The sequence below is a fragment of the Halichoerus grypus genome, chromosome 2 (genome assembly GCF_964656455.1).
Source record: "Halichoerus grypus chromosome 2, mHalGry1.hap1.1, whole genome shotgun sequence".
In the NCBI taxonomy this organism is placed as follows: Eukaryota; Metazoa; Chordata; class Mammalia; order Carnivora; family Phocidae; genus Halichoerus; species Halichoerus grypus.
Window position 1 is genome coordinate 177,097,324 of NC_135713.1, and position 26,684 is coordinate 177,124,007.

General features: G+C 37.6%; 1 protein-coding gene across 1 annotated transcript in view; it reads left to right on the forward strand.

The window, feature by feature from the left end:
• HSF5 (heat shock transcription factor 5) overlaps nucleotides 1–23,850 on the forward strand; it is a 43,745-nt gene extending 19,895 nt beyond the window's left edge. The window contains exons 5-6 of the mRNA XM_078066448.1: nucleotides 796–973; nucleotides 23,080–23,850. Coding sequence (XP_077922574.1) covers nucleotides 796–973; nucleotides 23,080–23,150 — 249 coding nt within the window. The 3' untranslated portion in view covers nucleotides 23,151–23,850. The remainder of the gene's footprint in view (nucleotides 1–795; nucleotides 974–23,079) is intronic.
• The last annotated feature ends 2,834 nt before the right edge of the window (nucleotides 23,851–26,684 follow it).

Sequence of the window (26,684 nt, forward strand, 5' to 3'; positions counted from 1 at the left end):
TGTTCCTTCATAGTCACATCCAAAATATTAGATTTCATACCTTAAAATTGCATTCATATAATTACTTTCAAGATCTTCAAAAAATATATTTGAACATCAGAGCTTTTTTTAAAAGCTATGTTTTTAACTTTTAGCTTTATTTCATTATATAGTTTTATTTAAAATAAATTCAAAGAAATAAGAGTAGTTCAGAAGTTGGTCACCTTGATGAAGGGATTTGCATTCCAGAGAAAACTTAGGAACTCCAAACTCATATCTCATAAGCAGAACAGATCTAGATTTTATAGGGGCTGAAGGTTACACAATTTTGAGGACCTCTTTAAGACAAAGAATACAAAATTAGTAGAATAAAGTGTCTTCAGCTCCACTGACATCAACAGGATTATGCCAGTGACCATTTCAATATTACCAACGGAGGTGGAAATCTGATGAAAGGGATACTAGAGTGGAAAAAGATAGGGGTCTTAACCAACTGTAAATTTGTGTGTGTGTGTGAATTTTTCAAAAAAAAAAAATCCAACAAGCTTCATGGTTAATCTTCCTCTGATCATAAGTAAATGTTTTAGCTCCATATATATTTCAGTGGTTTGTGCATGGGGAAATATATATCCTACTACTGAATATTCAGATTAGTTCAACAGAATCAAAGGTAGTATCACTCATAAGAATGAAAAGCCTTTTACAGGTATGTTTCTTGGATCATGTTTCAATAATAGAACTCCTCTGATAAAATATCTTAACTTTTAGTAGATATTTGGGGTAAATTCAGAATAATGAGTGGGTTTAATATTTTAGGTGGATGCCAGTATAAAATGCCTGACCAATCCACCTGAGAATATCTTGCCTTCAGAACAGATGGGATTCCTTATTTCAGAAATGGGGCCTGCTAGCAAGCCTAGTAAAGACGCAGGTTTATCCACTCCAGCCAGATACAGAGAGCGAAGAAGCAACTCACAGCAAGGAAAGTCCCCTGGTAAGGATTATTGTGCTCTAGAATACTAGAATTAGAACCATGGTGTAGAATTAATATATGAATGACAGTTTTTTTCTGAGTCTTCATCTTTTATTCGTAAATATATTTACCACATTGCTTTTTTACATAACTGTAATTCTAACTCTATATGTTTTCTTAATTGTCCGTGTAAAGTATGTAAAAGTTATTTTCCTAGTATTGCAGGTGTTTTCCTACTATTGCAAATTTGAGCTTTCAAAGAGATAGAACATATTAAGTAAAAGCAAAGGAATTTGGGTTATTTAACTTGGAGAAGGCAAGGATGAAGGGTGATTTAATAGCTGCTTCAGGTGCCAAAGACTTTGTAATTATTGATGTACTTGTTCTCTTATTAACAGACTGTAGGACAAGAGGTGATGTGCTTAAATTGTGGCAGAAAAGAATTAGATGGTCATTAATGAAATTATCCTGAGCACATTATAAAGATAGTATAAAGTATGACTTTGTATCAGTGGGATTGTTTTTCTTGTGGTTTGTAAGAACTCAGAATTAATTATTGTTTTAGGCACATAGAGTTGGTTCTATTTCATTTATTTATTTTAATTTTTTTTAGGGAGAGTGAGAGGGAGTGGACACAAGTGGTGGGGGGAGGGACAGAGGGAGAAGAGAGTTTTTTTTAAAGATTTATTTATTTTAGAGAGAGAGAGCATGAGCAGGAGGGACAGAGGGAGAGAGAGTCTCAAGCAGGCTCTGTGCTGGGTGCAGAGCCCAACACGGGGCTCGATCTCACCACCCCAAGATCACGACCTGAGCTGAAACCAGGAGTCAGACACTTAACCAACTGCGTCACCCAGGCACACCAGCGGGAGAGAATCTTAAGCATGCTCTACGTTCAGCATGGAGCCTGGCGTAGGGCTCAGTCTCATGATCCTGAGATCATGACCTGGGCCAAAATCAAGAGTCAGACACTCAACCGACTGAGCCACCCAAGCGCCCCTGTTCTGCTGTTCTGCGGTTTCTAAGGCATTTGGACAAAACCATTTTTTTTTAAAGATTTTATTTATTTATTTGAGAGAGAGAATGAGATGGAGAGAGCATGAGAGGGGGTAGGGTCAAGAGGGAGAAGCAGACTCCCTGCTGAGCAGGGAGCCTGATGCGGGACTCGATCCTGGGACTCCAGGATCATGACCTGAGCTAAAGGCAGTTGCTTAACCAACTGAGCCACCCAGGTGTCCGACAAAACCATTTTTTTTTTTTAAGATTTTTTATTTGACAGAGAGAGACACAGCGAGAGAGGGAACACAAGCAGGGGGAGCGGAGAGGGAGAAGCAGGCTTCCCGCTGAGCAGGGAGCCCGATGCGGGGCTCGATCCCAGGACCCTGGGACCATGACCTGAGCCGAAGGCAGACGCTTAATGACTGAGCCACCCAGGCGCCCCCGACAAAACCATTTTTAAAGAAAATAGTAACATCTAATAAAACATGTTTCTTTATGTGATCCCAAAACAAGTCATCGAAGTCTCCAGTGGCCAACTTTAATATTCTCAAATTGTATGCATGACAGAAGCATGCAATCCAGGTAGCATTAAGGTCAGACAATCATTTTAGCCTATAAAAATTGAAAAATTGAAATTCTCCAAAAAGTAAACTAATAGTGATATGATCAAGATCTTGCTCAGGCTCATAGGGTTCTTTCTGCAAAACACCTTTTAGATGAAGAGCTATCTAGATCACTCATCTTATTTATTAAACTCAGCTTGTACAGTCACTTTTAGTTGAATATATGGCCCAATCCATGATGAAAGATTAAGATTTCTCACCACTGAAAATGTTTAAGACAATGGCATAGACTTTGAAGGCAATTTAGAAAAGGACAGGAACTAATTTTTACTGCATACCCATTTTTATGCCATAAACAAACATTGAAAGTGGTATTGTCATCACTTTAAAGATTGGGAAATTTAGGCTTGGAGAGGATAAGTAACTTGTTCACAAAGAGAAACAATAAGGTCATAACATTAATTAATGTAGCTAATATTCTACTCACAATCACTCTGTTGATTGTATCCTTGGATACATAAAAGTTTTTAAGTTTCATGTAGTCCCATTTGTTTTTTTGGGGTGTTTTGTTTTTGTGTGTGTGTTTTTTTTTTTTTGCTTTTGTTGCCTGTGCTTTTGGAGTCGTATCCAAGAAATCATTGCCAACTCCAATGTCATGAAGTTTTTCCTCTATGTTTTCTTCCAGGAGTTTTATAGTTTAGGTCTTACACTTAGGCCTTTAGTCCATTTTGGTTAATTTTTGTACATCATGTAAGATAAGGGTCCAACTTCATTTTTTTGCAAGTGGATGTACAGTTTTCCCAGCACCATTTGTTGAAGAAATTGTCCTTTCCCCATTGAGTGGTCTTAGCATCTTAGTGGAAGATCATCTGACCCTCTAAGTGAGCATTTGTTTCTGGCCTTTCTATTCTAGACCATTGGTCTGTTTGTCTTTATGCTAGTACCATATGATCTGTTTAATCTCTCAGTTCTGCCCTTGTAGCACAAAACCAGCCATAGGGAATACTTAGATGAATGGTTGTGGCAGTGTTCCAGTAAAGCTGTATTTACAAAAACAGGTGCTGGGCCCAATTTAACCCAGGGGTCATAATTTGCCAACACCTGAAGTAAACTAACAGCTTCTTTCCGAACAGCAACAATGGAAACCAGAAAAGGGTAGAATCACAATTTTGCTATACTGAAAGAAAACTGCAATCCTAGAAGTCTCTACCCAGCAAAAAGATCCTTCAAGAATGAAGGCAAGATGATGAAAACATTTTTAGATAAACACAAAATTGAGAGCATGTGCCACAGCAGATCAGCACTAAAGGAAATTCTACAGGGTATTCTTCAGGCAGAAGGAAACTGTGGTAAAAGTATTGATTAATATGGGCTTTGATGAATCAAGAGTACATACTGTAGTTTTTAGAGTAATCACCAACACAATAGAAATAATCCAAAAGAAGGCAGGAAAGGGGGAGAAAAGGAAGGAAAATAAAGAACACAAAGAGAAAACAAATAATAAGAATAGTCGGCCCAAATTCAGCCAATACAATGATTATATGTAAATGGTCTTAAAAACTTTAATTCAAAGGCAGATATTGCTAGAATGGGTAAAAAGCAAATTCCTACAATAGGCTGGCTATAGGAGACATGTAGGTTGAAAGTAAGTGGATGGGAAAAGATAAAATATGCAAACAGAAGTATGAGAACGCTGGTATGGTTACTTGGGTGGCTCAGTCGTTAGGCGTCTGCCTTCGGCTCAGGTCATGATCCCAGGGTCCTGGAATCGAGCCCCACATCAGGCTCCCTGCTCGGCGGGAGGCCTGCTTCTCCCTCTCTCACTCCCCCTGCTTGTGTTCCCTCTCTCGCTGTCTCTCTCTCTCTGTCAAATAAATAAATAAAGATCTTAAAAAAAAAATATTAGATAAAACAGACTTTAAGAGCACATATAAAGGGTCTGCATCATAATGGTGAACAGTTCATCACAGAAGCATATCAATTATAAATGTGTTTTGTGTAATAAGAGCTTCAAAATATATGAAGCAAAAATTGACAAAAGGAGAAATAGACAATTCCTCAATATAGTAGGATATTTTTTAAAAGATTTATTTTAGAGAGATTCCATGCACATGTGTGTGGGGGGAGGGGCAGAGGGAGAGAATCTTTAAGCAGACTCCCCGCTGAGCGTGGAGCCCAGTCTGATGGCCCATGAGATCATGACCTGAGCCAAAACCAAGAGTTGAATGCTCAACCAACTGAGCCACCCAGGCGTCCCTATAGTAGAATATTTTAACATACTATCTAAGTAATTGATAGACTAACTAGACAAAATATTAGTAAAGACATAGGAGATGTGAACAACATAATCAGCCACCTTGATCTAATTAGCATTTATAGAACACTGCATCCCAAAACTATAGAATATGCATTATTTTCAAGAGCACATGGTACACTGACCAAGATAGGTCATATACTGGGCCATAAAACAAGTCTCAATAAATTTACAAGAATTAAAATCATACAAAGTATATTCTCTGAATACAACAGAATTAAGTTAGAAATCAGTGACAATTGGGTGCCTGGGTGGCACAGTCAGTTAAGTGTCTGACTGTTGGTTTTAGCTCAGGTTGTGATCTCGGGGTCTTGAGATCGAGCCCTATGTCGGGCTCTGCACTCAGTGCGGAGTTCTGCTTGAGATTTTCTCTCCCCCTTCCCTCTCTTGCTCATGCGCTCTCTCTAAGATGAATAAATATATCTTAAAAAAAAAAAAAGAAATCAGTGACAATAAAGTAACTAGGAAAACCTCCAGTATCTGGAAATACAATTATATACTTCTAAATAATTCATAGCTCAAAGACAAAAATCTCAAGAAAAATTAGAAAATATTTGGAACTGAGTGATAATGAAAATATGAGTTTGTGAGATGCATTTAAACAATGTTAGCATGAAATGTGTAGCTTTATTATTACTATTTTTTATTTTTTAGAAATTTATTTATTTTAGAGGGAGAGTGCATGAGCGAGTGGGGCCAGATGAGGGGCTCAAGCTCACGACCCATGAGATCATAACCCATGAAATCATGACCTGAGCCAAAACCAAGAGCCGGATGCTTAACTGACTGAGTCACCCAGGCGCTCTAAAATGTGTGGCTTTATTTATTTTTTAAAAAGATTTTATTCATTCATTTGACAGAGACATACCGAGAGAGGGAACACAAGCAGGGGGAGTGGGAGAGGGAGAAGCAGGCTCCCTGCCGAGCAGGGAGCCCGACGCGGGGCTCGATCCCAGAACTCTGGGATCATGACCTGAGCCGAAGGCAGACGCTTAACGACTGAGCCACCCAGGTGCCCCTTATTTTTTTTTTTTAAGATTGATTTATTTATTTATTTGACAGAGAGATAGAGAGCACAAGTAGGCAGAGAGGTAGGGAGAGGGAGAAGCAGGCTCTCCGCTGAGCAGGGAACCTGACACAGGGCTCGATCCCAGGATCCTGGGATCATGACCTGAGCCAAAGGCAGATGCTTAACCGACTGAGCCACCGACTGAGCCACAGCCGCCCCTAAAATGTGTAGCTTTAAATGGTAGTATTAGAAGGGGGGTGGGAGGATGGGTTAGCCTGGTGATGGGTATTAAAGAGGGCACGTTCTGCATGGAGCACTGGGTGTTATGCACAAACAATGAATCATGGAACACTACATCTAAAACTAATGATGTAATGTATGGTGATTAACATAACAATAAAATTTTTTAAAAAGATAAATAAATAAATGGTAGTATTAGAAAAGAAGTAAGATCTGGGGCGCCTGGGTGGCTCAGTCGTTAAGCGTCTGCCTTCAGCTCAGGTCATGATCTCAGGGTCCTGGGATCGAGCCCCACATCGGGCTCCCTGCTCCGCAGGAGGCCCGCTTCTCCCTCTCCCACTCCCCCTGCTTGTGTTCCCTCTCTCGCTGTGTCTCTCTCTGTCAAATAAATAAATAAAATCTTTAAAAAAAAAAAAAAAAGAAAAGAAGTAAGATCTAAAATTAATGATCTGAAGTTCACTATAAGAAACTAGAAAAAAAAAAAAGAGGAAAGTAAACATGAGGAAGGAAATGATAAAAATAAGAGTCGAAACCAGTGAAATAGAAAACACTTGATAAAATTAACAAATATAAAACTGGCTATTTGAGAAGATCAACCAAATTGAGAAACCTCTAGCTAGACTGATCAAGAAAAAAGAGAACCCAAATCATAACTATCAAGAATGAAAAAGAGATTGCCACCTCAGAATTTATGGATATTAAAAGGATAACAAGAGAATACTGGGGACAGGGCGCCTGGGTGGCTCAGTTGTTAAGCAACTGCCTTCGGCTCAGGTCATGGTCCCAGGGTCCTGGGATCGAGTCCCATATCGGGCTCTCTGCTCCGCGGGAAGCCTGCTTCTCCCTCTCCCACTCCCCCTGCTTGTGTTCCCTCTCTCACTGTGTCTCTCTCTGTCAAATAAATAAATAAAATCTTAAAAAAAAAAAGAGAATACTGGGGACAGTCGTACATGAATGAACACAACTTAAATGGAATAGACACATATTTTGAAAATTACAACTTAACAAAATTCACACAAGAGCCAGATGAATAGCTCTACATCTATTAAAGAAGTTGAATTGGTTATCAAAGACTTTTCTTAAAATAAGAATCCTCATGAATATAGATGCAAAAATCATTAACAAAATATTAGCAGATTGAGTCCAACAATATTTAAAAAGGTAAGACTCCACAACCAAATAGAGTTTGTCTCAGGAATGCAAGGCTTGATTGATTTTCAAATGTTTAAACAATGTTACTTGTTATATTAACAGAATAAAAGAGAAAAACTCTGATGATTTCAATAGATGCAGGGAAAGCACTTGACAAAATTCAGCAATTATTCATAGTAAAACTCTCAACAAAGTAGGAATAGTAGAAAATTTCTGAAACTGATAAATAGCATCTCTAAAATATGTATGACAAAGATCATAGCTAATGGTGAAAGACTAAACTATATACGTTAGAGACTGGGAACAAGGCAAGGATACCCACTTTCACGACTTGTATTCAGTATTGTACTGATGGGCCTACCATTGCAATAGTCAAGAAAAGGAAAAGCCATAAAGATTGAAAAGGAAGAAGTAAAAGTATATGATTGCTTATGTAAAAAAAAAAAAAAAATCCAGGGAATCTACAAAGCAGCTGCTAGAACAAATAAATGAATTTAGCAAGGTTGTAGGACATAAGATTGATATAAAAAATTGTATTTTTCTAAACTAGCAGCACACAATTGGAAAATGAAATTAAAAAAACACAATAAGACCAAAATCATCAGATATCTAGAAGTAAATTGAACAAAGATATCTAAGACCTCTACATTGAAAACTATAAATTTTGTGGAAAGAAATTAAAGAAGACATAAATGGAAAGATATGCCATATTCATGGATAAGAAGATCCAATTTTCTTAAAGTGACAGTTCTTTTGAAATTGATCTATAAACTCAGTGCAATCCCAATCAAAATTCCAGTGTACTTTTTTTTTTTTTAATTACAAGCTGATTCTAAGATTTAAAAGGAAATGTAAAGGCCAGAGAATTACCAAAGCAATCTTCAAAAACAAAAGGTTAGAGGAGATTTTATCTGATTTCAAGACTTACCATAAAGCTACAATAATTAAAATAGTTTGATATTGGTGAAAAGATAGACATATAGATGAATGATACAAAGGAGTCCAGAAATAGATCCATACATATGTGGTCAGTTGATTTTCAACTATGGTGCCAAGGCAATGTAGTGGAGAAAGGAAAGTCTTTTCAACAAAAATTAGCATTGACCCACAAATTAAATAAAAATTAACTTAAAAGGATTTACAGACCTAAATATAAAACCCAAACACATAAAAGTTCTTGAAAAAAAAAGAAAGAGGAAAAGCTTTGCTACTTTGGAGTGGACAAGGATGTCTTAGAACACAAAAAACATGATTAATAAAGAAAAAATTGATAAATTGGATTTCATCAAAATATAAAACTTTTGCTCTTTGAAAGACACCATTAAGAAAATGAAAAGCCCAGGGGCGCCTGGGTGGCTCAGCCGTTAAGCATCTGCCTTCGGCTCAGGTCATGATCCCAGGGTCCTGGGATCGAGCCCCGCATCAGGCTCCCTGCTTGGTGGGAAGCCTGCTTCTCCCTCTCCCACTCCCCCTGCTTGTGTTCCCTCCTTCGCTGTGTCTCTCTCTGTCAAATAAATAAAATCTTAAAATAGTTTAAAAAGAAAAAGAAAATGAAAAGGCAAGCCATAGTCTAAGAGAAAATATTGACAACACATATGTCAAAACAAAGGACATATTTAAAATGTAAAAGGAACTCTTACAATGCAATTCAAAAATGGGGGAATATATGAACAGACATTTCACAAAAGATGTGCAAGTGGCCAATAAGCACATGAAGAAATGTAACATGTTTAATCATTTGGGAAGTCAGATTAAAACTATAATAGATATCAATACACACCCGTTAGAATGGCTGAAACTTTTAAAGAAAAAAACATAACCATGCTAAGTGCTGATGAGGCAGCTAGAACTCTTCATACATTGCTAGTGGGAATTTAAAAAATAGTATAACCATTTTTGGAAACCATTTGGCATTTTCTTTTTTTTTTTTTAATTTGGCATTTTCTTAAAAATTAAGTTAAAGGTACACTCATCACTAATTACGAATTACATGTAAATTACAGTATATCCATACAACAGAATACTACTCAGCAATAAGAAGGAACACATTATTATTATATGGGGAATGTGGTCCTTGGGGAATATACATTCCTTTTCTTCATTCTTTTTTTTTTTAAGATTTTATTTTTTAAAGTAATCTTTATACCCAATGTGGGGCTCGGACTCACAACCCCAAGATAAAGAGGCATATGCTCTACAGACTGAGCTAGCCAGACACCTCTGGAATATACATTTCTTTGGAGCAATCCAGTTTTTGTTGCCTACTTTTTGCTAGAGTGGATCTAAAAGGTCTGAGGATTACTTTAGAGGCTGAACAGTCACATATCTTAGCAGGCCAGGCTTGTTACTTACCTGGCATTTCAATTCTTTAAAAACAAAAAACAAACAAACAAAAAACTACTGCTTTGTTTGCCTTTGGTCATTCCAGATGTGAGTTATAACAGGGATCTCATTTAGGTAGTTTTTAAGCCTGACAAGTCTGGTATTTGATTTACTGTCTATACTTTGCCCATCCCTTTCATTCAACCTAGTGGAACCTATATCGAGATCATCTAAAAGGATGGGTTTCATTGGAAAGATAACATCCTTAGTCTGATCTTTGCCACAGAGCTCTCTCCCATTGTCTATCAGTAGTACTTGAGAAAAGCTTGAGGACCTCTTACCACTATTTCAAGTTGGAATAATGGAGCAATTGGGTGCATAATCCAAATTTACTGAACTCTAGACAATAGGTTATCAACCACAGGCAGAGAAATATTCCCTTCCATCTCTGTTTGCACTCTGGCTACTTCTAGTCTGAGTTCATCTCTTGTTTTAGGGCTTTGTTGAATGTGTCAAGAAACAGCTAGCACACTGTGAATTTTGTCAGCCTTTCCCCTTATGGTTACATGCTTACTTGGCATGTGGTCTGCCTTCCAGGGTATCACAGCAACAATTTTTTTTTTAAAGATTTTATTTATTTATTTATTTGACAGAGAGAGACACAGCGAGAGAGGGAACACAAGCAGGGGGTGTGGGAGAGGGAGAAGCAGGCTCCCCGCGGAGCAGGGAGCCCGATGTGGGGCTTGATCCCAGGACCCTGGGATCATGACCTGCGCCGAAGGCAGACGCTTAACTGACTGAGCCACCCAGGCGCCCCTCACAGCAACAATTTTATCGAATGTTTTGATATGGATTACAAAGATCATCAGCATTCTAGCCTGCTGTGTCTTAATTACTTGCTGTCTTGACTACTAAGCCAATACCATGTATTTTAATTTGAATAATAGCAGCACTTCACTTCTAGATTCCAAATTCTACATTAGTCCACATATAAGTTAGGCTACTGTAACAAACAAAACAAAAAACCAGTAGCTTAAACAGTTTAGAAGCTTGTTCTTCTCAGTCTGATACAGTCTGAGAATAAGCTGTCGAGAGCCAATGTGGCACTCTCTCTGGTAGCCTTCAGGTATTGCATGGTTAAAAACAGCTCCCCTCTCTATGAGTATGTCAGCCAGCAGCCTGCTATTAATATCCTTTCCTTTTATAAGCATAATCATCACTTATGTTCACACCAGTTTGACTAGAACTTGGTCACACGATCAAACTGGCTGCAGGGGAGCTTGGAAATGTAGTCTTTAGCTGGGGACCACTTGCCCATTTAAACAACACCATGATTTAAAGGAAGAATAAATATTAGGAGACAACTAGGGGTCTCTGTTGTATGGACTAAGAAAATATTTACAACAAAATATAAAGCATTGTATTCATAATACATAAAAGCTTCTACAAACCACTAAGAAAAAGTCAACCCAATAAAAGTAAATAAAATGATGCTAATGATGTGCAGGTCAGAAGAAATACAGTGACCAATATGCATATAGAATGATGTTGAACCCCTCAGAGAAATCAGTAGAGAAATGCAAATTAAATCATCCAAAAAGATTTTTTTTTTTTTTTTGCCAGTTTGATTGGAAAAACTTAAGCTGTTGGGCGCCTGGGTGGCTCAGTTGTTAAGCGTCTGCCTTCGGCTCAGGTCACGGTCCCAGGGTCCTGGGATCGAGCCCCACATCGGGCTCCCTGCTCCGTGGAGAGCCTGCTTCTCCCTCTCCTGCTCCCCCTGCTTGTGTTCCCTCTCTCGCTGTGTCTCTCTCTGTCAAATAAATAAATAAAATATTTAAGAAAAAAAAAACAAAACTTAAGCTATTGCTAATATCCAGGTTTGATAAAAGTTTAGGAAAAAAAGGAACCTCTTCTATACCGTAACTGGAATGTAAATTTGTATAGCCTTTTGGAGGGCAGTTAATCATTATCTGTAAATAATTAAAATGCTCATGTGCTTTGACTTAGGAATTCCATTCTTAGGAATCTCTCCTACAGAGTTCACTATTGTGTCATTTATGATAGCAAAAATTTGGAAAAACCATAAATGCTTGACAAGAGGGATTTAGATATGAAAAATTAATACTGTGCAACCACTTAAGAATATAAAGTAGCTTGATATGTTGTTACTCGGAAAGATAGGAAGTGTTTATAATATGTTAAGTGAATGAAGCAAGTTGCAGCACAGTATGTCAGGGACAACCTCCTTTCTAGAAAGAAAAAAGTATATACTATATAATTATAGAAAAAATATGGGAGTATATGATAAAACTGATTCATGTAACAGTGGTTACCTCTGGGAAAGTAGAATTGGAGGTGTAGAGAGGTACTTTTTTACCTTTTAGTTTGTGTATGAATATACACAATGGTGGGATTATGGGAAATTTTCACTTCCTTTTTGTATTTTTCTAGATTTTTTAAATTGAAGAAAAAAGAAAAAATATTAAAAAGTGTTTAAATATTTTAAAGTGCTCCTATAGTATAAGTATAAAAGCATTAAAGTAATAGGAATGGGCAATTTAAAGAATATTTTGAAAAAATACTTATATTCCAGGTTTTTTTAAAGATTTATTTATTTAAGAAAAAGAGAGCAAGCAGTGGGGAGGGGCAGAGGGAGAGGGAGAGAGAAACATAAGCAGACTCTACGCTGAGTGGGAGCCTGATGTGGGGCTCGATTTCATGACCCTGAGATCATGACCTGAGCTGAAACCAAGAGTCAGACGCTAAACTGACTGCACCACTAGGTGCCCCTGTATCCCAGTTATTAACCTGACTTCTGAGGTTTAGATATGATTGACTCAAACTAACCTTATCCTACACCTAAAATGCTTTTCCAAGATTTTGTAGAATTTCTAGGGCTTACAGAGACGTTTAAAGTTTCTGTTTGTTTAATTCCAATTTGTCCATTTCTCACCTCTTACAACTATTCTCTCCTGTCTTTTCCATGTTGTAACCAGATGTAGAACTTAGCCCTCTTCCTTTGATTTCTACCCTCCCCCAAGCATTTACATTAGGCATTTGTATGTGTTCAACGCTTTTCTGAAGGAAGGTAGTAAGGGTTTGCATTTAGAATACTGCCAGTAATTTTTTTTTTTTTTAAGATTTTATTTATTTATTTGACAGAGAGAGAAACAGTGAGAGAAGGAACACAAGCAGGGGGAGTGGGAGAGGGAGAAGCAGGCTCCCCGTCAAGCAGGGAGCCCGATGCGGGGCTCGATCCCAGGACCCTGGAATCATGACCTGAGCCGAAGGCAGACGCTTAACGACTGAGCCACCCAGGCGCCCTAGAATACTGCCAGTAATTTTAAATGGAATGGTATCCATCTTTCTTTTTATTTAAAAAAATTTTTTAAGATTTTATTTATTTGAGAGAGAGAGAGCGAGCAAGTGGGGTGAGGAGCAGAGGGAGAGGGACAAGCAAACTTCACCGTGAGCTCAAAGTCCAAGGAGTCTCAGGACCTGATCATGACCTGAGCTGAAATCAAGAGTCGAATGCTTAACCGACTGAGCCACCCAGGTGCCCCTCCATCTTTCTTTTTAAAAGGCCTTCAGTCATTTTACCACTTTCTCACCTTTCCTTGTCACTAATCACTATGGCCTTCGCCATGTTGTCTTTCCTTGTACTAGCACTGTATCTTCTCTTCTCTGGTCTTTTTTTTCTTACTTAAGGAGAGAAGTTAGGCATTTCATCTATTTCCTAATGTCTTTGAGGCCTTATCTTCCCCACCCAAAACAACCTGTCAAGATACAGTCTCTACAAAGACAGTTAGCTCCCCATGAGGAATTCTGGTACCTGCTGTTAAAATAATAATTTCATCTCTTTCATTATTATGGTTAGAAGTGTTACTGATAAAATAATTAACACATTAATTATCCTTATTAACTCTTCATGTTGTTTTTTTTTTTTCCTAAGTAAAATCTTATCCTTTGGTCAGTAGTGTTGATAGCTGAGTCTTAATTGACCTTGGCTTCCTGCTGGGAAATAGAAGAGTTGTGACATATTGGCATTATTAGGACATCTAATCACATTTCCATTTTATTAGGGGCAAGGAGTAAATAACTTATGCTTAAGCTAGAACCTCTTTGCTAAAAAGTTAGCTTTTGTAATGAGAATGTAAGCAGAAATACTACCTTGTATAAGTATAAAATTCTACCTTGATAGAACTTAACCTAACGGTCTATGAAAACATGGCTGTATATAGGGTTCTGTGGGATTAGAAGACCTTGACCAAAGTCCGTGTAAGATTTATATACTGTCTACTAGAGACAGTATGGCATAGTTGATAGGAAGAAAGCTTTTGGTTTTAGAAAAACCTACATTAAAATTAAAACCTAAATTAAATAAAAATTCTTTAAAAATTTTTTAAAAATTTTATTTATTTTGAGAGAGAGAGAGAGCGGGGCAGAGGGAAAGGGAGAAGCAGACTCCCTGCTGAGCAGGGAGTCCAATGTGGGGCTCCATCCCAGGACCCTGGGATCATGACCTAAGCCAAAGGCAGACCTTTAACTGACTGAGCCAGCCGGGCTCTCCTAAATAAAAATTCTAAATTAAAATCTGGGAGCATTTACCATGGTAATCTTGGACATATTTGCTTTACTGAGCCTCAGTTTCTTCATCTATCAAATGAAGATAATAATAATATAAAACATATAACCAGCCTGGTATAGTGCCTGGTACATAGTAGTCAGTACATGGTAGCAATGGAATTTTAGCAATAATTATAATTTTCATAATACATATTATTATGTTTATTACTGTTAAATACTTTTCAAATGACTGGTGTCACTTTAAATTCATGTGGGTTCCCAGTGTTGCCAGCATCCTATAATATTTCCTTAGTATACTCCCCATTTTCCAAAGCCACTCTACCATATCTTCTCTGCTCCAACTTCCAACACCCTCCTCTTTTCATTCTCAGCTGTAACCTTGATTCTTACTGAGAAAATAGAAGCAGCTACAAGAGAACTTTCATATTTTCCCACCAACAAATCTATTAGTCTACCTCCAGTTATAACCCTATAGTCTGCCTTTCCTCTTATTACCATGGAATAAGGCCCGTCCTTCCATTTGTGTATAGAATCCCATGTACTTATGGACTTAGCACTTACAGTTATCCCCCTTTACTCTTCAATAATTACTTTTTACCTTTTATGTAAGATAATTCCCATCAGCATACAAACATGCCATCATAGGTTCTATGATAAAAGAAATTCTTTCCTTTCCTTCATTCATATCTCCATCCAGCTATTACTCCATTTTTGTGTTTCCCATAGAGAAAAGCTCCTTGAAAGCATATCCTTTCCTCATTTGGGTTTTCATTCCTGTTACTTTGCTAAAACTGCTCTTGTCAAGGTTTCCATTGACTGCCATGTTGCCAGGTTCTCAGTCCCCATTTTACTGGACCTCAGCGGCATTTGAACAGACCACTTCACCCTTCCTGAAGTACTTTCTTTGCTTGGCTTCTGCAATATCACCTGTTCCTGGTTTTCCTTCACCTTCACTGGCCACTCCACTTCTTTTACTGAATCTTCTTTATCTTTCCTGACTTCTAATTATTGATGAGTCCCAGAGCTCAATTCTTGGACCTCTTTTCTTCTCTTTCACTTCCTGGGTAATCCCAACCAGTCTCATTGCTTTTATTATCATCTTTATAGTGATGACTCCTAAATTTATATCTTAAGTCTCAATCTTCTCTGAACTCCAGACCTGCATACCTTATTGCCTATGCTACATCTTTGTTTGGATGTCCCAGAGGTGTTCTAAACTTAGTATATTCCATCCTTTCCCCAGTTTTACTTATTTTAGGAAATAGTAGTTCTAGTCACCTCTAGTCAGCCAAAAATCTTGATTCTATTCTCTCACATCCAACCCATCAGCAAAATTCTGTCAGCTTGATATCAGTGTAGATCCAGAATCTGACCATTTCTCATCACCCTTGCATGCTATCACCATGGTCCGAGCACTACCATCTCTTGCCTAGATGACTGCAGTAGCTTCTTAACCAGTCTTCCTGCTCCATTGTTGGCCCCTAAAGCCTTTTCTTCACACAGCAGAGTCATCCTTTTAAAACATTAATTATTCCCTGTTTAAATTTTTCCAGTGGTTTTCCGTCACATTTAGAATAAAATCTAAAAATCCTTACTATGGTCTGCAAGATGCTGAATGATTTGGTTCCTGGCAACTGCTCTGACTTCATCTTCTACCACCTTGGTTCCTTCGTTTATTCCAGCCACAGCTGTCTCTTCACTAGTCTTTGAACACACCAACACATTCTTGCCTTCACACTTGCTGTTGTTTGTTTTTAAAAGATTTTATTTATTTATTTGACAGAGAGAGAGACAGCAAGAGAGGGAACACAAGTAGGGTGGGTGGGAGAGGGAGAAGCAGGCTTCCCATGGAGCAGAGAGCCCGATGCGGGGCTCGATCCCAGGACCCTGGGATCATGACCTGAGCCGAAGGCAGACACTTAACGAGTGAGCCACCCTGGTGCCACGACACCTGCTGTTCTTTGTGCCTGAAATGTGCTTCACCCAGATATTTGCATGGCTTGCTCCTTTATTTCATTCGGTTCTCTACTCAGATGCCAGCTCATCATAGAAATCTTCCTGACCGTGCTATCTGAAACAGCAACCTATTGCCCATGTCCTGCCCTACCTACCTCAGTCTCTATTCTTTATCCCTTTTTGTTTTTCTTTTATAGTGTTTCTCACTACTTGACATCTTCTATTTATTAATTTTCTCCCCTCTTGATGGTTAGTTCCATGAGGGCAAGGAGTTTGTTTTGTTCATTACTGTATCCTCAACACCTAGAGGTTAGCTGTGGCACTCAAAGTGTTTGTTGAGCAAATGAATTGCTTTTTTCCCCACTCTTACCCATCTACTTTAAAAAAAAAATCCTTGGAAAAAAGCAATCTTTTAAAAACAAATTGTGGTAAAATGTACATAACCTACAGTTTACCATCTTAACCATTTTTAAGTGTATAGTTCAGTGGCATTAAGCACATTCACACCGTGTTGCCCCCATCACCACCATCCATCTCCAGAACTCTTTTCATTTTGCAAAACTGAAACTCTGTACTCATTAAACAATAAGTCCCTCTTCCTCCTCATCCCCCAGCCACTGGAAACCACTATTCTACTTTCTGTCTCTCTGAGCAATCTTTTAATTAGCCACCAAAAGATAAGTTTTAAACATATGAGGAGTCAAACCACCCTTCAGGTTTCCTTCAACAAGTACTTACTGAACAACTAACTGCCTGGGGCTTGGTACCACGCTGGGTACGATAGGGACACGCGAGTGGTGTCCTCTACACTTCTATTCTTCTGGAACCAAGAATTGTGCATTCTTTCTAAGAAGCCATTTCATATCTTGTTATTATGCTCTGACATTTAAAACTGAGGTATGTTTTGTTATGAATTTTACTTTTTGTAGCCATTTTCTTTTCCCTGTCTTTTTGTCTGGTCATTTCAAATTAACAGGAAAATATACATTTTTAGATAAAATTCACAAAACATAAAATTAACCATTTTAAAGTTCAGTGGCATTTAGTATATTCACAATATTGTGCAACCTTTACCTCTTTCTGGTTCCCAAACATTGTCAGCACTGTAAAAGAAAACCCCATATTCCTTAAGCAGTTATTTCCATTGCCTCTTCCCCCATGCCTTTGGCAGCCACAATCTGTGTTCTGTCTCTATGGATTTACCTCTTCTGGGATATTTCATATAAATGAAATCATGCAATATGTGACCTTTTGTGTCTGGCTTATTTCACTTAGCATAATGTTTTCAAGGTTCATCCACACTGTAGCATTTGTATCAGAACTTCCTTTTTATGGTGAAATAATATTACATCATATGTATATACCACAATTCATTTATCCATTCATCTGCTGATGGACATTTGGGGTGTTTCTACCTTTTGGCTATTTTGAATAGTGTTGCTGTGAACACATGTGTACATGTATTTGAGTACCTGTTTACATGTCTTTTGGGTATATACCTAGGAGTGGAATTACTGGGTCATATGGTAATTCTGTGTTTAACTATTGGCCAAACTATTTTCCATGACAGCGGTGCCATTTTGCATTCCCTACAGCAACATACAAGGGTTCCCGTTTTTCCATATCCTCATTAACACTTATTATTTTCCACTTTTTATTATTGTTATAGCCATCCTAGTCAGTGTGAACTGTTAATCTCATTGTGGTTTTGATTGCATTTCCCTAATGATTAGTGATGTTGAACATCTCTTCATATGCTTGTTGGCCGTTTGTATTATTATAGATAATTTTTTTACAACTATTATAACAATATTCTATTTGATGAAATCTTCTGTTTTGGTTAAATCTCTCTCAGTTATAGCCCCGTGAGTGCAACAAGTTAGTAAACTATGGCCTGTGAACCAAATCTAGCACACTGCCTGTTTTTATATGGCCTGCAAGCTAAGCATGGTTTTTACATTTTAAATGGCTGGAGAAAAATCAAAAGAAGAATATTTCATGTCACATAAAAATGATAGAAATTCCAATTTCAGTGTCTATAATAAAGTTTAATTGGAACACACAGCCACACCCATTCATTTATGTATTGTCTGTGACTGCTTTCACGCTATAACAGCAGAGCTGAGCAGTTGTAATTGAGGCCATATGGGCCACAAAACCTAAGATATTTACTATCTGGCTCTTTACAGAAAAAGTACAGACACTCTGTGTCTTATTCTGTTCAGGTTGCTATAACAGAAACACTGTAGAGTGGCTAGCTTATAAACAACAAAAATTTTCTCACAGTTCTGGAGGCTAGAAACCCAAGATCAAGGCACAGTAAATTTAGTGTCTGGTGAGAGCCTGCTTTCTGGTTCATAGATGGTGATCTTCCTGCTGTCTCTCACACAGCAGAAGGGATGAGGGAGCTCTCTGGGATCTCTTTTACAGGGGCACTAATACCATTCCTAAAGTTCCACTCTTATGACCTAATGACCTCCCGAAGTTCCCACTTTCTAACACCATCACATTGGGGTTAGGTTTCAACCTATGAATTTCGGGGAGATAAACAGTCTGTTGCACCCTGTTTAGAAAGTCATTGTTCTTAGCTTCTGATCCTTGATGACCAGAGAAGCCTTTAAGAGAGTAAGGAGGTACTTCTGAGGAGGGCTCATAATCGACTAGTGTTTAGTTTAGTTCTTATAGATGACCAAATGCTTTTTATTTTGATACTAAACTCCAAGATTATAGTAGTAATGATAGGAACCAAATGTAAAATTCCTAAAGTATCACTTAAATTTCAACTGTCACTAACATTAGGAGTATCTCCCCTCAATAGGGTTTCAACTTTCACAATACATTATTTATGATAAAAATAAAGAAATTTCGTGAAATAACCTCTAAAGACTCCTTTGCCTCCAAATTCTGAAATACTATGATTCTGACATTAACTGTTGGAATATCATTATGTTGCTCAATATCCCATTGAACAGGGGCATCCTATATTCCAGAACTTCTCAGTGCCCTTCTGTTACTGAATTATTCTGAAAATGTGTCTGCCCTGCTTAACTAGGGGCATCTTCTCACACTTCAAGCTTTCTTTGAATTTTTTTCAAATAAGAGACTTCAAGTTGATTAAGTATAGAGATTGTATTGATTTTAATAGATGTGTGTTTTGTTAGAAGGAGATTGTCAATCACAGTCATTGCCATGCTGTATGTAGGCTTTTTGAGCACATGTTAAGGAAATACATTTTGGATCAAAATTACCAAGAGGTAAAGAAAGTTAGATTCAGTCATGCTCCTCCAAATTCTGTGATGATAACACCCTAAACTGGATATACCCAAAGATTAATCTTATGGTAAAATCTATACTCACTCCTATTTTGATGGGATACTTATTTTCTGGTTAAGGGAAAGTGAATGTTCACAAGCAAAGTTCTATTCATTCCTAAAGAAAGTACTTCCCGGGGCGCATGGGTGGCTCAGCCCGTCTGCCTTTGGCTCAGGTCATGATCCCAGGGTCCTGGGATGAGTCCCGCATGGGGCTCTCGGCTCAACGGGGAGCCTGCTTCTCCCTCACACTCTCCCTCTGTGCTTTCTCTCTCTCTCTCTCAAAAAAAAAATAAATAAAATCTTAAAAAAAAAATTAAGAAAGGACTTCCCATTTTGTAGCTGTTGGATTATGGATGAGACTTCATTAAGATAATAATCCCCAAGCCCTAGAGGGTGCTCTCAGTAGGAATTAACATTCCCAAACAAGTAGATGCAATGCTCTTGTCCCTCAAGGCCTTTCAGCTCTCAAACCAACTGAGCTACTGTAATCCCCAAATACTTACCTTCTCAGATGGGTATGCAAGCTTCTCTTCTAAATGAAGTCATATAAACCTCGAGTAGCACCAGGCTAGTCTATGTCTTTTTGTATTTTTATTGGTCTCTATACTCTTAACTCCCTGACCAGCAGCTTTGTTAATGAAGGAAGCTCACTTTAATAAAATTACTATGTTTAGATGCTCATTATTAGAAGCTGCATGCCAAATGCTAATTTAAAGCCCAGTCATTAAGGTTAAAAGGGTTTGTTGTGCACACTCCTTTACATAACTCATTCTGAGGCTGTTATAGAGCCATACTGGCTATTGCCTTTTTAAACAAGCCTGTCTGTCATATGTTCTTGTCCATGATTTGAACCTATCAATGTGATAAAGTCTTAATAAGCATGAAATCAATGACATTTGTTCACCAGAAAAAAAAAAAAAAGAGGGTTTATCGCTGCTATTCTTCAGTTTGCCTCCCCATATGAAATCTGTAGTGGCTTTTCTAGCCTTTACCTGTAATATGTTCTATTACCATATGGCCTGTCCTTCTTCTGATATGGAGCTGAGGTGTTTAGAGAATGTTCATAATTAGGTGTTATTCCTACATCTTTTGGTCAGCTTTTAGAGATCCTGATGCCTAGGTAGCACTCCACATCAACTGAATCAGAATGTTGGCGGTAGGAACCCTAGGCATCAGTAATTTTTAAAAGATCCTCAGGTGATTGCAATGTGCAATGAGGTTGAGAAACCACTGGCTTTACTTATTAACCATAAAGCTTAGAGTAGAGGTTCTTAACTCCTGGTAGCAATTTACTCCTCAGGATTAATTGACCTTCTAATAATGTACTTTACTTGAAAAAAAGATGTTATATAAATATAAGACTGTTTTTTGTTATTATATAGACTGTAAAAAAGCGCTGTTTTGTGGTAAAATATATATAACATAAAATTTAGCATGTTAACCATTTTGTACTGTTTAGTGGCATGAAGTACATTCACATCGTTGCACTACCATCACCACCATCCATCTCCAGAACTTTTTTCATTGTCCTAAACTGAAACTGTGTCCATTATACAGTAACTCCCAGAATAGCCTGCAGCCCGTGGCAGCCACCATGCCACTTTCTGTCTCTATAAATCTGACTGCTCTGGGTACTCATATAAGTGAAATTATACAGTATTTGTCTTTTTGTGACTGACTTATTTCAATTAGCATGATATCTTCAAGGCTCAACCATGTTGTAGCATGTGTCAGAATTTCCTAAATTTTTTAAGGCTAATTAATATTCCATTGTATGTATATACCACATTTTGTTTATCCATTCATCTGTCCTTGGACACTTGGATTGCTTCCATCTTTCGGTCATTGTGAATAATGCTGCTATGATCATGGATGTACAAGAAGTGAATTTTAAGTAAAGATAAATAAGATGCTCATCTGGATAAATCGCTTGCTCTTCTTTTTTAAGATTTTATTTATTTATTTGAGAGAGAGAGAGTGAAAGCCTGAGCAGGAGGCAATGGGGGAGAGGGACAAGCAGACTCCCTGCTGAGCAGGGAGCCTGACGCGGGGGCTTGATCCCAGGACTCTGGGATCATAACCTGAGCCAAAGGCAGACGCCTAACCGACTGAGCCATCCAGGTGCCCCAAATCACTTGTTCTTTATGGATAGGTTGTAGTGTAGTTTACCACATGAGTTTACCTGCCCCTAGTGACTGGCCTGCCTTTTACAAAGTAGGGCAAAAATTAGTTACTATTCCATATGCTTTCTGGATTTTCTCAAATATGTTAGAATTATTTTATTGAATTAGCTCTCTTGCCCACTCTGTCGATCAATCCCACAAAAGCTGTGTTCTAGAAATATAATGATAAAAGTCTGTATCTAGAATTAAATCAAGGACTCGTGTTGTATAGTTTAGTTTAATTCCCAAGTGCTACTACAGCAAAATTGTAAACTTCAAAACAAACCTAAAAGCGTTCCCTGGTCTAGAAGTTATAAACCAGAAATATGTATGTTGCTCTAGAAGTTGTAAACTAATTAGCTTGAATCTAGAAGCCACATTATGATCTCTACTTCTGCCTGTGTTACTCAGGCCCTTTAGCCCTGCTTCTATACATGATCCTAGATTTTTGTATTACAAAATCTAGTACCTGAGCTAAGGGTTCACTTTTTAGTTCTTTCCTTTTTTTTTTTTTTTAAGATTTATTTATTTATTTTAGGTGGGGAGGGGCAAAGGGAGAGGGAGAGAGAAACCCAAGCAGACCGCACTGAGCTCAGAGCCCAAGGTGGGGTCCTGAGGTCAAGACCCGGAGATCACAACCTGAGCTGACGCCTAGAGCAGATGCTTAAGCGACTGCGCCACCTAGGCGCCCTTAGTTCTTTACATTCTTGGTGAACCAGCCCTGTTTGTCTCTTGACTTCCGTGAAGGGTATGTTTCGTTTTTACAACAGTTCAGATAGGTGTTCTACAGGAAAGCAGCTGTGCTGTCAGTAAGTGGAAATTTTATGGAATTGGTCAACTTGGGAAAAATAGTGATTACTTATTTTAACATTGTATTTCTGAAGGCATGACTTTTTCATATTCCCACATATTTTTCATATTCCACCCACTCTGTTACTGTATCAAAGAAATGAATTTTCGGGGCGCCTGGGTGGCTCAGTCGTTAAGCGTCTGCCTTCGGCTCAGGTCATGATCCCAGAGTCCTGGGATCGAGCCCCGCATCGGGCTCTCTGCTCGGCCGGGAGCCTGCTTCTCCCTCTCCCACTCCCCCTGCTTGTGTTCCCTCTCTAGCTGTCTCTCTCTCTCTCTGTCAAATAAATAAAATAAAATCTTTAAAAAAAAAAAAATGAATTTTCATTTGTGTGTGTATATTTCACTTTGATCCCTTTGACACTTTTCCTTAATTTTTCACTTCTAATAAAAGGCAGTTGAAATGAAAAGAGGCTCAGCCACATCACTGAAAAGATATAAATTGTACACTTTGCTGGTCTCATTGGGTTAACAACTGGGCTGCATCTGTGCGCTTTAGAGGTACAGGAATGACTGAAAACTGAGAATCTGATGAGAATATAATTTTAGATCCAAATCTACATTTAAACATGAGCAACTTGTTCTTCTTGTCTGAAGACTTATCTATCGAACTCCACAGTCTGAGAGGCTAAGAGTGAGTAAACAAACCTTCTTTCTTTCTAGATCTTCATCTGCTGGTGGATGTGGCCTGCAAGCAGGAGCACTTTCCAAAGGAGGAAGAATTAAAAGAGTGAGGAACCGATGACAAATGTGACATTGTGCACTAGCTGTAGCTGGAGGCAGACTAGCCTTGCACATGACACACTGTTGGGATTTTTTCAGTTCTGTTAAGGAAAAAAAAGTATTTTTGTTTTGTTAATTGAGAATTTTGTTAATTGAGAATTGGGACTTTGGTATTTACTACAGCTGTTCAGTTCAGACTATTTACCTTGACGAACTACTAAACATCAAGCAGCCCCCCGCTTTTTTCTCTTTGCTGCCCAGATCCCTTTCAAATGAAAAGTCCTAGCCTTCTGTTACAGTCAAAAAGCATCTAAAAACTGCTGCATCTATGTACTGGAGAATAATCTGTGTGTGTGTGCTGATTTGCCGTCTTGCCGCTCTCAAACTGTAGTCAGCACAACTCCAGTGGGGAGTTCAGTCTATCTGTTTCAAGTCACAGTGTGATCCTTCTAGAGAAGATTGTGTGAGAAACAAAGGCATGTGAGGTCACCAAGATCACAGGTCTAAAGGGGTCAGGAATTCCAGGGAAGAAACTCTGAGAAAGAGCTAATTTTCTAAGTGATTAACCAGGAAATGCTCTTACTTCCTAACCCAGCATTCTGTTTCAAAAGCAAGGCATCCGGACTTGGACCATCCATCACACTTAACAGCCCCTGATTCTTTTATATTAATGGGAGCATTCTTTTATTTTCATATTTTTCTTTAATTTTAATGATACATTATCATAAATGGTAAGAAGGTTTTGTTACATATCACTTATTTAAATGTCTTCTAAAGAAAAGTAATTTGTTTATTATATTTATAAATGCTGGTAGATTTAAAAGTTTTAAAGCTTTATATTTTTATTAATATTTCAGGATAGAAGGATAAAGGATGCATGTGGAAGATATTTATTTTGAAGGGGAAAATGTGTGAACAAAAACATTAAGAGATTTAACACTGTTTTCTTGCTTTAGCTTTTTATATTCAGTCTGTATAAATTCTCATCTATATGAGATCTTGTGTGCAAATTTTGGGAAAAACTTGATTAGTAGTCATTTAACGGAAGCTGTACCTCTGACATTTTTAATAATTTATGTCTGGTTTAAGCTTCTGAGAGAATTTTGGATAATGGGATAGACCGTAACATTTTTATTTTATCCCCTCTGTAGGATTCTAAATTCAAATAGTAAGATTGTGGGACCGGTTTTTAGGAGAGGTATCTTGGGTGTCCACTTTCTGTGGTTGATCCCTCACTTGCTCATCCAATGACAGCAAGAAACTTTCTGATTTTAAAGTCTTTTAAACTGGCTAGAACTTTCTTATTGGATTTTGTTTCAGTTGTCCTAATAAGAATTGCAGGAACAAAAGGAAAGCCTAAGAATATGAAACTAATTAAAAAGAAAAGGCACTTAGTGATATGACATAAATACTATGCTACTCTTTGTGAGTGTAACAATTCATTTCTTAAATCGCATTGTGCCTTTACAATGATGTCAAACCATAGAAATGTTACAGAGATAGTAGTTTTTTGGAAAAGGATGATTTCCGTATTGGTGTGCAGTGACTCAGTTTAGGTATGAAGGTAGGTTCTGAAAAGTGACCTGTTTGGTCCATCTGATTAGACTGGTTGATGTCCATGTGATGGGCATTTATTCACCTTTATTAGCAAGGTTTAAAAGATGAACAAATTATCAAGACTCCTCCATCTTTTGGCCAGACTATGTATTTTGGCAGAGTATGTGAAGAGGAGACCCAATTTCCAAATGAAGGAACTTTGTCTTTTCTCTGTCACGTTGAGAAGCTGATAAACGGTGTAGGTGACATTCCTTCCCTTAATATGCCTTTTTAGCTTTGTATATGTTGAAAGAAATAATATCTTTTGAGGAACATGTATCAAGCAGAAACCTTGGCATGGATTTGGTTTCAGTGGTTTTAAGGCTTAATTAATGAAATACCTTTATCAGCTTTCCAAACTTTTTTATATATGACTACAACAGACCAAGGAGCTGGATCTCCTGCTACACTCACATGCCTGCTACCTATCAACTAAAGCTATCATCACTGACTTGGGAAAAATGGCAAAAGATAAAATAAAATCTTTGTGTGAATTAGCCAGTAGAGCCTGACACATACTAACAAGGTTTCTGACTAGCACCTCAGTATTTCAGCACCTTAAGCATGATAAATTTCAGTCATTCAACAATAAAGTGAGTGTTTCAACTGGACTTGTCTTGCTTGTTTTTACTGTTTTATTGGTGATAATAGAAACCTCAGTTGTCATGACTATTATTAATAATAGCAAAATTTTAAAGAGAATGTATTCTGTTTTTCAAAGAATCTAACTTTAAAAAAAGTGTCAGGTTTTTTTGTTTTGTTCTGTTTTTTTCATTGGCAATTGAACAGAGATTGAACAGAGATTGAATCTTTAAAATGCCGTTAGGGATAAGGACAATTCTTGGACATGTTTATAGAAACCGGTTTTTCTTTTTTTTTAGGAAAAGGATGAATAGTCTTCAGTAGCTTTAGTCAATCCAGATATGGAAATAGACCCTGAAGGATGATCTCTCTCATGGGTAGGATTAGGTAGAGTAGACGTCAGTGAGATGGGCATTTCATTACCACAGAAATGACATCTTTATGACATCCCTTGGGAGTTGTGATATATCAACCCCTGCGGGATAAGCCGGAGATCTCTTGCTTGTCAATTCTGGTGACCTAGTAAACACAGTATATCAGGGAAGTAAACTATATAGGGCTGTTTGGGTGGATACTGAGTATCTCACGGGATACCCAGGTTCATGAAACATATTATCATCATTCCTAGATCTTGCAGTTTCCTCAAGAGAGGGCAACCACATCTATATTTTTTTCCTTCTTTCACCTAAGTATGTATATTAACTCTTAGGTTTGTTTAGGTCTCTTAACTCCTTTGCAAGTTTCAAGCAGGAACAGGTGAGGCAAAGTCCATTGGTAGGTCACTTTTTGTTTAAAGATGTTTTTGCCTCTATCAAATATGTAGTAATGTATATTTTACATTATTTATGCTATGCTATTACGCAATATATATAAAATTAAAAATACAAAACCATAAGAGATTTTAAAAAATTCTTTTGAAAAGAGTTGTAAAGGTTATAGTTGCATTGTGTTCTTAAGGTCCAACCAATAAAGAAAACGTGCTAAATTAAGAATTTATTTTAGAGCTTATTTCTCTGCTCTATGTCAGTTATTAGGCCAAAATGTCAAAATTACTCTCATAAACCTTCTTTAGGGAAAAAATGCTCAAGGTGAAGAAAGCACTCATACTTTTTTGCTCTGGAGGCATTGTGTCATTGTTTTATAACCTACAATGCAATTATTGTTATCCATATTTTACAGATGATCAATTTGTATGCTCTCATTTGTACAATTAAAACATTTTTTAATCTTCTGTGCTTCTTACCACAACTAAAATTTAAGTGTAAAAACAATTTAAGTGTACACTTCAATAGTGTTAACCACATTCACATTGTTGTACATTTATACAGTTTGGAGAGATTATTGGCAATAGGTAAAAAATAAAGTGT